Below are 11,627 nucleotides of genomic sequence, written 5' to 3'. Positions count from 1 at the left end.
AAAAAAAAAAATTTTTTTTTTTACCTGAACCGGACCGGTCAACGGTCCGGTCAACTCCTGGTTCGGTTCGGCGGTTCGGTTCGGTCTGGTTGGTTCGGTCCGGTGGTTCAGTTCGATCTGGTTGGTTTGGTCCGGCGGTTCGGTTCGGTCCAGTCAGACCGGTCAGAGATGATAAAGGCAGCGGGTCGCGGGTCGGGTGCGCGGACCCCGGGTCGGGTCGCGGGTTGACGCGCGGATCCTCCTTGGCTGAAACGGCATCGTTTTGGGTCTTTATCTAAACGACGTCGTTTTGAGATTTTGCTTTACTATATATAGCTGAAGATTTTTTTTTTTTGGTTCATTTGGCTTCTGTTTCAGAAAAAAAAGGGAGAGAGGGAGAGAGAGAGCTCTGGGGGAGAGGTCGTCGGTCGGTTGCCGGAGCACCGTGCCGGCCGCCGTCTGGCTCGCCGCCGGCAGTCTTGGACGGTGGTTTCCGATGACCGGGAAAGGTGAAAATTCTTCTGGAAGTTCTCTTCGACGCGATCTTTCCAGATTCGGTGTCCTTTTTACCGGAAACAGCCCTGATCGACGTAGATCGGGGCTCAAAGTTTCGGTCTCTCTTTTTTCTTTTTTTTTTTTTCTTTGAATCTGCTGATCTCTCTCTTTTTTTTTCAGGTGGCTTTCTGGCGTTGGGTTCCCCGTTCCAGGGGACTGTTGTTTTTTTTTTTGTGTGTTTTTGCAGAATTTTTTTTACAGAAGCTGCCTTCTTCTTTTTCTTTTTTTTCGTTCCCCCTTTTAGTCTAGTTTACAAGCTATATTTATAGAGCTTGTTGGGATTCAAATCTCAGATTTTCTGAGATTTGAATCTCATTTTTCAACTGAAAAATCATACCTACCGTCCGTGATTGGTGGCTTGTCGGGAGGCTGATCGGGTAGTTGGTCGGGCCAGTTCGGCGCCGAACCAACCCCTTGACTTTTATTTTATTTCTGTTTCTTTTGTTTGTTTATTTTTTGTTTTTTGTTTGTTTTGTTAAATATTATTATTATTAAAAAAAAACAGTAGATCCGGACAAAACCGGTGTCTACAGCTGCCCCTCTTTGCACATTACTGAGAATCAGGAATAGGGCAAAGACAAAGACGACGATTTTGTCCGAAGATAAATCCTGATTTGATTTTTTTTATTTTTTTATTTTTGAAAGGGCTCCTCTCAGCAGAGGTTCAACAACTTTAAAATTCATCTTGGAAAAGCTCCTCTCAGCAGAGACTCAACAACTTTAAAATCTCATCTGAAAAAGCTCCTCTCAGCAGAGGCTCAACAACTTTAAAATTCATCTTGGAAAAGCTCCTCTCAGCAGAGGCTCCACAACTTTAAAATTTCATCTGAAAAAGCTCCTCTCAGCAGAGGCTCAACAACTTTAAAATTCATCTTGGAAAAGCTCCTCTCAGCAGAGGCTCAACAACTTTAAAATCTCTTCTTGGAAAAAGCTCCTCTCAGCAGAGGCTCAACAACTTTAAAATTTTATCTTGGAAAAGCTCCTCTCAGCAGAGGCTCAACAACTTTAAAATCTCATCTTGGAAAAAGCTCCTCTCAGCAGAGGCTCAACAACTTTAAAATTTCATCTTCTGTTTTCAAATTTGAGTTCTCATCTTTGAACAAGTAAATTTCCTCTTTTGAATTCCTTTGTTTGATCATTTTCTTTACCAAAATCTTGTTTTTTCATTAAGAAATGGAAAATTTCTATCTGGGTTACAACTTCTCATGGATGCATGTACTGAGTGCTCATGATGCAATGCATGTAATGCAATCAAAATCGTTCATTGTAGTAAAAAGGTTCTCGAAATCTCTCGCTTTCGGCTTCTTTTATCTGAATTCTTATATGACCAATCTGTCTTCAACATCTGACCACAATATTTTTTTTTCAAAAGTCTACAACATCAATGACTTGTCATGCTTTTCTCATCCTTTTTCATTTGCCTTTGTCAACTTTAAAAGTAATGCTGAGATCTTTCATGTTTGTTTTTCTTTTCATCATTTTAAGTTCAAGACAAATAAAATGCAATCACATTTCTCTGATGGACAAAAAATATCGAATAAGGATAAAGGAAAGGATAGGCATTATTTTCAAATGAAGGATAATGTATTTTCTATGGCTGATACCAAGTGTATGTCAAAGTGTTTGAGTTGAAATAAAGGTGTCAAAAGAATGATCACAAGATAATCATGAACAAAATATTCTCAGATTTTTTCTCTAAAACTAAATCAGATGACTTTCTTGATTATTCAAAGTTCGTCAAACTACACTTGCCCCTGCATTGTGGGATCTTTTCTTGATGATGCTTTTGCTTCACATCTAAGCCGCCTTTTCAGGTTTTCAACTTAGATAAGTCATCATTTTTTCTTTTTTTTTTCTTTTTTTTTTTTAAGCAAAATATTTCTTCACAACATCTGAATTTATTGGGGTAGGCAGATCACCTCCATCCATTTCTGCCAAAATCAATGCCCCACCAGAAAAGGCCTTTTTCACCACATACGGGCCTTCCCAATTTGGTGTCCATTTCCCTCGATTATCATGTTGATTTGGAAGAAATCTTTTTAGCACTAAGTCTCCTTCCCTAAAGCAACGGGGACGAGTTTTCTTGTCATGTGCTCTCATCATCCTCTTTTGATATAATTGACCGTGACAAAGTGCTGACAGTCTTTTCTCTTCAATGAGGTTTAACTGCTCGTAACGATTTCGAACCCATTCTGCTTCCTCTAACTCTACCTCCATCAGGACTCTCAGTGAGGGAATTTCCACTTCGATCGGTAGCACAGCTTCCATTCCATATACCAAAGAGAACGGTGTGGCCCCAGTAGATGTTCTGACTGATGTTCTATAAGCATGCAAGGCAAAAGGCAACTTCTCATGCCAATCTTTGTAAGTTTCAGTCATTTTCTCCAGGATTCTCTTGATATTCTTATTCGCAGCCTCCACTGCCCCATTCATTTTTGGACGATATGGTGCCGAATTACGATGGCGGATCTTGAACTGAGTGCATACTTCATTCATCATTTTGTTGTTCAAGTTTTTGGCATTATCAGAAATAATTGTCTCCGGAAGCCCATATCTACACATTATCTCTCTTTTTATGAACTTACATACCACAGATCGGGTCACACTAGCATATGATGCAGCTTCTACCCATTTGGTGAAGTAATCAATCATCACAAAAATGAATCTGTGCCCATTCGAAGCTTTTGGAGTAATGGGACCAATGACATCCATACCCCACATTGAGAATGGCCAGGGAGGAGCTAGAACGTGTAATGTTGATGGTGGAGCATGAATCTTGTCAGCATAAATCTGACATTTATGACATCTCCTAGCATAATCAATACAGTCACTCTCCATTGTCAACCAATAATAGCCAGCCCTCATTATTTGTCTAGCCATCATATGACCATTTGCATGTGCCCCACAAATTCCATCATGCACTTCTTCAATAATCTTCTTTGCTTCAGCTGCATTTACACATCTTAAGAGCACTTGATCTCGACCTCTTTTGTAAAGGATATCTCCATCAATGAAGAAATTCATAGCCAATCTTCTAATAGTTCTTTTATCATTTTCTGTTGCATGTTCTGGGTACTGCTGGCTTTTAATGTATTGCATGATATCATGATACCATGGCCTTCCATCAATTTCTTTTTCAACACCTGAGCAATGTGCTGGTATATCTTTCACATCCAGCTTGATGGGTTGGATTTCAGTATTTGCATCTATTTTGATCATTGCAGCTAGAGTAGCCAGTGCATCAGCAATTTGGTTTTCCTCTCTGGGTAGATGCTCAAACTGAACTTCTTTAAATTGCTTAACCAACTCAGAGATGTATTTATGGTACCGAATCAACTTAGAGTCTCTTGTTTCCCATTCACCTCGTAACTGATAGATGACTAAAGCTGAATCTCCAAACACATCTAACATTTTGATCTTCTTTTCAATTGCTGCTTGTAGACCCATAACACAGGCCTCATATTCAGCCACATTGTTTGTGCAATTAAAATTTAATCTGGCTGTGATGGGGTAATAATGTCCATCAGGAGATATCAAAATTGCCCCAATACCATGACCCAAAGCATTAGCAGCTCCATCAAAATACATCCTCCATGATTTTTCAACAGGTTCATTTTTTTCAATGGCCATCACATCCTCATCAGGAAAATCTAATTTCATTGGCTCATAATCTTCGACTGCACGATCAGCAAGGAATTCAGCTATTGCACTTCCTTTAATAGCTTTTTGAGTCACGTAAATGATATCATATTCTGAAAGCATAACTTGCCACCGTGCTATTCTTCCTGTCAATGAGGGCTTTTCGAAGACATACTTAATAGGATCCAGCTTTGCTATGAGCCAAGTAGTGTGATAAAGCATGTATTGTCTAAGCCTTCGAGCTGTCCAGGTTAATGCACAACACATCTTCTCTAATGGTGAATACTTTGACTCATAATCAGTGAACTTCTTGCTCAGGTAGTAAATTGCTCGTTCTTTCCTGTCAGTTTCATCTCTTTGCCCCAGCACACATCCCATTGAATTTTCATGCACTGTCAAGTACAAAATCAAAGGTTTTCCTAGCATTGGTGGCATCAACACAGGTGGATTTGACAAGTATTCTTTGATCTTATCAAAAGCTTCTTGGCATTCGTTATTCCATTCTCCAGGATCATGTTTTCTGAGAAGCTTGAAAATAGGATCACACTTATAAGTGAGTTGAGAGATGAAGCGAGCAATATAATTTAATCTCCCTAAGAAACCTCGCACTTCTTTTGAGGTATGAGGAGGAGATAAGTTTTGGATGGCTTGTATCTTTTTCGGGTCCACTTCGATTCCTTTTTCACTGACTACAAAGCCCAATAGTTTTCCTGATTTGGCTCCAAATGTACATTTGGCAGGATTCAACTTCAACTGAAATCTCTTCAACCTGTCAAACAGCTTTTTGAGATTGACGATATGATCCTCTCCTTCACGAGATTTTGCAATCATATCATCCACATACACTTCTATCTCTTTATGCATCATGTCATGAAAAAGAGTCACCATTGCTCTTTGATAAGTAGCACCAGCATTTTTCAACCCAAAAGGCATGACTTTGTAACAGAATGTTCCCCACATGGTCACAAATGTAGTTTTCTCCATATCATCTCGAGCCATCTTGATCTGATTATAGCCTGAGAAACCATCCATAAAGGAAAACGTGGAGTGCCTAGCAGTATTATCCACTAGAGTATCGATGTGAGGTAAAGGAAAGTTATCCTTAGGGCTTGCTCTATTCAGATCTCGATAATCGACACACATTCTCACTTTTCCATCCTTCTTAGGAACTGGCACTATGTTGGCTATCCATTCAGGATATTTTGCCACTTCCAAAAATCCAGCATCGAATTGTTTCTTCACTTCCTCTTTAATTTTCAGCAGCATCTCTGGTTTCATGCGTCTTAGCTTTTGCTGCATCGGCTTACATCCTGATTTTAAAGGTAACTTGTGCTCTACAATATCAGTGCTGAGTCCTGGCATATCTTGATAAGTCCATGCGAACACATCTACATATTCTCGGAGTAGCTCTTCTAGCTTCTGTCTTTCAGCTGGTAAAAGAGATGTACCAACTTTGACCTCTCTTTTGTTCTCACCACCTCCCAAATTTACTGATTCAGTAATTTCTTGGTGGGGTTCAATTGGCTTATCTTCATGTTCTATTAATTTTAACAAATCAAGAGGCAATGTGTAGTTATCTGAATCTTCCTCATTATCAAGTTCATCAACATGAATTAAGTTTTCAAAATCAAATCCGAGATTATTGCCATGATTATCTTCATGTTCATTGTTTGGGACCCTGCAAAGGGTAAGATGAAGAAAATATTGGCACACAAAGATGGAATGACAAGAAAATGTAGGAAAGAAAAGAATGAAAGGTAAAAATGAAGATAAAAACAATAGAAAAAATATGGATGCATCTTCTAAGTCTTTTATTAAAATGACAAACATAAACACACCATAAAAGATCTCCTAATAAAAAGTAATTAGGGATTTAAAGTTTCACATTACTTTTCCAAAGTTTTAAAAACAACAGGCAGCTCCATAACTTTCCAATTATCCAGCTCAAAATCTGAAGGACAAGGGTACACGAACAACTCTTCACTTCGACTCTTCTTTTCCCCATCATCCACCATTTGAATGGCCAGCTCTGAAAATTTTTCCATGAATCCTGCACTTGAGGCTCTCGGTAAATCTGAATAAATGTATCCTCCTGAGTGAAAAGAATCATAGAGGTGTGGAATGACTATAGGCTCTGACTCCAGCTCATATCCCTTAAGATTAGCTATCCTCTTATCTCTTTTCTCATTCACCATTCTTGTTCTGTCCCCTCTTGTTGGTTTATATCCCAAGCCAAATCTGTCTCTCTTTTCATATATGACTGATGACTTCGTGATTCCTTGCAAGTTCTTCCCAAGTCCAGCTTCAGGTCGCCATCCCATCTTGGTAAGCTGTTTGACTACCATTTTAGTAGTCGTAGATAAGTGTGGTGAATATAATTTAGATCCTTCAGCTATATATGTTGCATTGGCAATCTCGAAGGATCTATAAGAGCATTCTAAAGCTTCATCTGTCGATTCCATATAAGGAGTATTTATCGGTTGAGTTACCAATAAATCTTCTTCTCCTGCCACACATGTTAGCTTCCCTTCAACAATGAATTTGACTTTTTGATGTAATGAGGATGGAACAGCACCTGCCATATGGATCCACGGCCTACCCAATAAGCAACTGTATGAAGGAGAGATGTCCATAACTTGAAATTTCACATTGAAAATGCATGGGCCAATTTGCAATGGCACTTCTATATCTCCTAGCACCTCTCTTCTGGTTCCATCAAAGGCTCTCACTATCATATGACTAGGTTTCATATAAGATCCATCAACAGGAAGTTTTGTCAAAGTAGTCACAGGCATAACATTGATGGATGAACCATTATCAATCAAAACCTTAGCCATTATATGACTTTTACATTTCACAGTAATGTGAAGAGCCTTGGTACTTCCTCTACCTTCAGGAAGAATCTCTTCATCACTGAAAGAGATATAGTTTGAAATCGTCAGATTGCCAACAAGCTGTTCCACATATTCAACAGAAACATTGTGAGACACATATGCTTGATTTAGCACTTTCAGCAAAGCATTACGGTGTGACTCTGAACTGAGCAATAATGACAATAGCGAAATTCTAGCTGGCATCTTGTTCAGCTGTTCTACCACGCTATACTCGCTATGTTTTATTAACTTCAAAAATTCACCTGCTTCACTCTCAGATACTGGCTTCTGACATTTTTTTTCTGGTGTTGCATCAAGATCACTCTGACTTTCATTTTCTTCCCCTACCTTGGCTTTCTCTTTTCTAGCTTTTTCTAGAGCCTCTGGGGTATAGCACCTGCCACTTCGGGTTATGCCTCCTACACCCGTTATATTAGCAGTATCTGGGTTGACTACGACACCATAATCGTACTTCCAAGGTACTGCTTTATCATTCTGATATGAAAAAAGGGCAGGAACTTTAATTGTCACCACTGGTCGAGAGACGAGTTTTTCTAGCTTCGATGTTGGCTTCTCATCATAATAGATAGTTACTGGTCTACGCCCAAACTTATTCTTTGAATCAATGGTAGACACTTTCACCAACTCTTCTCTCTCTTGGTAAAACTCTATTCGACCTTCATCCATCAATTTTTGCACCTCTTGACGAAATTGGTGACAATTCTCGATAGAATGCCCCAGAACATCTCTGTGATAAGTGCAGCTTTCAGTTGAGTTTATCATTTCAGAGTAATTTTGAGGTTCTATTGGCTTCAACATGTCAGTTTTGACCAATACTTCGAACACCTTAGCCATAGGAGTTTTGACCTCCTCTATTCTTCTTTTCACATAACTTGTTTGCCCATCAATCAAAGCATTTATTAATGGTTTGGTATGATTTGGTAGAGGGTTTCCATTGACATTTGGAGTCCCCTGTTGGCTGGTATCAAAATTTAATACTCCTTCATTGATTAACCCCTGCACTTTACGCTTCAAAGCAGTACAGTTCTCAGTGGAATGACCTGGATTCCCATAATGATAATCACAATGTGCATTGGGGTCATACCATTTGGGAAACGGAGGTTTCATAGGTTCAATGATAACAGGAGCAAGCAGATGTTTCTCAACAAGTCTGGGATACAAATCTGCGTATGTCATGGGAATGGGATCGAAAGTGAGTTTTTCTTGGGTATTTCTTGGGGCTCTTGGACCACTATTAGGTCTCCAGTCTGGTCTTGTAGGTATAACAGGACGATTATAAGAATAGGTGGGTGTTCGAAAGGATGGCTGAAAACGGGGTGAATAAGCTGGTTGTGGTAATGACTGGTATGGTTGATATGAATGGGGGGTGGATGTAACATGGTTTACAGAAGGATAATGGGTTTGGTAGACTGGTACAGAGTAGGGTGTGAAACCTCTGAATTGTTGCCCCATAAAATTTACTGCTTGGGCCTCATTCTCTTTCTTTCTAGGAGCTCCACTCTTTCTTGCTCCACTTGCCTCTCCCACATCGAGCTTACCATTTTTTATGGCACTTTCAATGATCTCTCCTGATATCACCATATCTGCAAAGTTCTTGGTTGCATTGCCTATCAATCTCTCATAATATGGTGCTTTCAAGGTGTTCACAAATAAAATAGTTGTTTCTTTTTCAGTGAGAGGAGGTTGGACTTGTGCAGCCACATCTCTCCACCTTTGTGCATACTCCTTGAAGTTTTCAGTTGCTTTCTTTTCCATGCTTTGAAGAGATAGACGATCTGGAATCATATCCGTGACATGACGATATTGTGTAAGGAATGCCTTTGTAAGCTCTTGCCAAGAATGAATACGAGTTCTATCTAGTTGGACATACCATCTAACTGCAGAACCCGTGAGACTATCTTGAAATATGTGCATTAACAACTTCTCGTCTCGAGCATATGCTGCCATCTTTCGACAATACATGATGATGTGGGTCATTGGGCATTTTGTGCCATCATATTTTTCAAATTCAGGGACCTTGAATTTAGTTGGAATTACCACGTCTGGAACTAAACAAAGGTCAGCCGCATCTGTGGAGCCATAAAAATTCATTCCTTCTACAGCCCTAAGCCTTTCTTCCAATAACTTCATCTTCTCCCGAGCACTGGTATCTTCTACCTTTTCAGGCGTCTGCATCCCTAGCTTTTCTCTTTCTTTGGGATCATCCAAATCAGGAACTAGGATTGGCTCAGGTGGTCTTTCCATCATAATGGGATTAACAAAATTTTGAAATTGTCCTGGAGCAAGTGTGGATGTCATTCCTGGATAAGGATTAGGATATCCACCAGGAGTAGGAACTGGTAGTCTAGTTTCTTGTGAAGGTTGGTTCAGTCGTGGTTCAAACCCTGGAGGATAGACAGGATCGACCATATCTGGTGATTGCTCTTGAAGGCTAGGATTTTCTTCCACTGCTTTTGCCTTGTCAAGCTTCTTGAGCATAGCCATTATTGCGCTAAGATCTCCTTTTAGTTCTTCTTGAGCTTTTTCAATTCTCTCAAATCTACTGGCTTGTTCTTGCTCCATGATTCTTGTCTGTGTCCTGGTATTGTATGAATGACGAGTAGGTTGGACCGAAATTTTTGATGGGCGAGCTATTCTTGAACCTTTATTACCACAAAGTTTTTGTTTTAAGAAAAAAAAAAAATTAGAATGTTTATGTGTTGAAAAATGATGCATATGATGCATGAATGCAAGTGGGAGATATTTGCTTTTGGACGAACTTCAACATTAGAAATTTTTATTGATCCCATACAACTGTTATTACATAGGTTTTAACATCCTAGAGTTATATCCATAAAAGCGTTTGACTTGCGCATAATGGTCTTTCGTCTCATCTAGAAAGTTCACTAGGCGCTGTCCATATTCTCCTATGGGATTGACTTCTTTTCTTAATGCTTCTACCTTTTCAACCATCTCCCATGTTTTCTTCACTGCCTTGCAAACTTGATTAGTCAAGTGATCTATGTACTGTTGCCTCCCTAGGCTTTCTGTCTTCCATCTCATGTGGGCATCCCTCTCCGAATCACATGTAAAGATCCAATCTTTTTCCCTTCTATGCCACTCATCTATCATTACTGAAATATGGCTCTTGTGGTCTTGTAGTTCTATCTCTAACCCTTGGATCACCTGGTGAAGTGATTCTTTTTCATTCAGTACTTCAAAATGCTTTCTTCTCTCTTTTGCAAGCATGACTTTCAACCTTTCCTTTTCATTTTGGCATTCCACCAATCTTGCTGAAGTTGTAGAGTATAATCCCTTCCAATTCTGACATTCTTGAAAAATTCTGGTGGTCTCCTCTTGCTTTTCTTGAGCTTTGCCCTTCCATTGGTTTATTCCCTCTCGGAGTTCATCCATTTCTCGTTGTCGACTAAGGTAAGACTTGGTAACTTTTTCAGTTTTGAATTGAACTCGTAGCCTCTTATTTTCTTGGTGTAGATTTTTCAAATCACTATTAGCCTGATCCCGCTCTTTTATGACTTTTTCTAATTTGCTCCCTTGTATCTCCGTTTCATATTTCAATTGCCCTACCTTCTCGCGAAGTCTCAAATTCTCCCTTCTTATTTCTTCTTTTTCAGCTTCTAATTCTTTCTTGATAAGCTCAACTTCTGATAATTGCACTTCTTCTGAAAGATTAACCAATTGATATGAGCTATCATCTGGAGGGAGTACTATATCTCTAAGGCGCATTGCTTTCCAAATCTGGTAATCAAAAGTGACTTTGTCGATGAGAGGCCCTAACCTCATTCTTTGTGTTCTCTTCCATGCTTGGATCAACTGCTCTGGGATTCTTGATGGATTCGATTCTCCGTAAATGAATTCTACTTGGACCAGGCCATGAGTAGCAGGAACAAACTGTTTCGCACCAAATTGCCTAAGTACCATCAATGGAGCGTAGCTTACAACACCCCATAGCCCTAATAACGGAATCCATGGCTCATTTCCTCCACGATACAACAAGGGCACACGAGACATCCAAGGCGCCATCCATTCAATTTTATCCCCAGTAAGCTTTCGCAAGAAAAGGACCCATTCTTCCTTAGTCTTTAACGTCGGCCATTGGCTTTTACAAAACTCTTCGATTGGTGCCTTGTTTCGAAGATATGGTTTTGAAAATGCACTCTTCCCACATTTGAAATGACTTCTGACCCATATATACAATAGAGATGCACATCCTATGAATCGTCCTTTCCCCTTTCGTCGACAGAAATTCAATGATCTGATAGTTTCGGCTAGGACTGCTGGAGCAGGATTAATTGCCTGGGTTTTGATTTGCTCGAAAAAGTCTACCACAGTTATCTCAATATAACCCAAAGTCTTCGGAAAGATTATCATGCCATACAATGCTAGAGCAAACACATCCATACCTTGATCGTTATCCAAATGCTCCTGAATGAAGTTTCGGAGAAAGTCCCAACGAATGCCGAGATGTTCACCTTTAGACTTCACAAAAGAATCAATGGTTTCTACCTTAACCCCCATAAGCTTGGCTAACTTTTTACGGTAACCTGATTTTGGCTTTCG

General features: G+C 39.6%; 1 protein-coding gene across 1 annotated transcript; it reads right to left on the bottom strand.

Moving 5' to 3' along the window:
* Positions 1-1,481: 1,481 nt before the first annotated feature.
* Positions 1,482-10,133, bottom strand: LOC111289419 (uncharacterized). The gene is made up of 2 exons (XM_089748693.1): positions 6,675-10,133; positions 1,482-5,811 (listed from the first exon to the last, which is right to left on the bottom strand). Exons 1-2 carry the CDS (start codon positions 9,789-9,791, stop codon positions 2,401-2,403), a joined length of 6,528 nt encoding a protein of 2,175 aa, XP_089604819.1. The 5' UTR covers positions 9,792-10,133; the 3' UTR covers positions 1,482-2,400.
* Positions 10,134-11,627: the final 1,494 nt, after the last annotated feature.

Source organism: Durio zibethinus, chromosome 19, assembly GCF_047325235.1.
Source record: "Durio zibethinus cultivar Kanyao isolate XHJ-2024 chromosome 19, ASM4732523v1, whole genome shotgun sequence".
Taxonomy (NCBI): domain Eukaryota; kingdom Viridiplantae; phylum Streptophyta; class Magnoliopsida; order Malvales; family Malvaceae; genus Durio; species Durio zibethinus.
Note: the sequence above shows the minus strand (reverse complement) of the source record. Positions and strands in the feature narration are given on the sequence as shown.

Bases quoted from the DNA above. Each gene is read 5' to 3' on its own strand.
- LOC111289419 (XM_089748693.1), bottom strand. From the start codon at position 9,791: ATGCATCATATGCATCATTTTTCAACACATAAACATTCTAATTTTTTT. The intron at 5,812-6,674 runs GAAGATTTATTG...CATGGCAATAAT, and splicing joins TAACATGTGTGGCAGGAGAA to CTCGGATTTGATTTTGAAAA.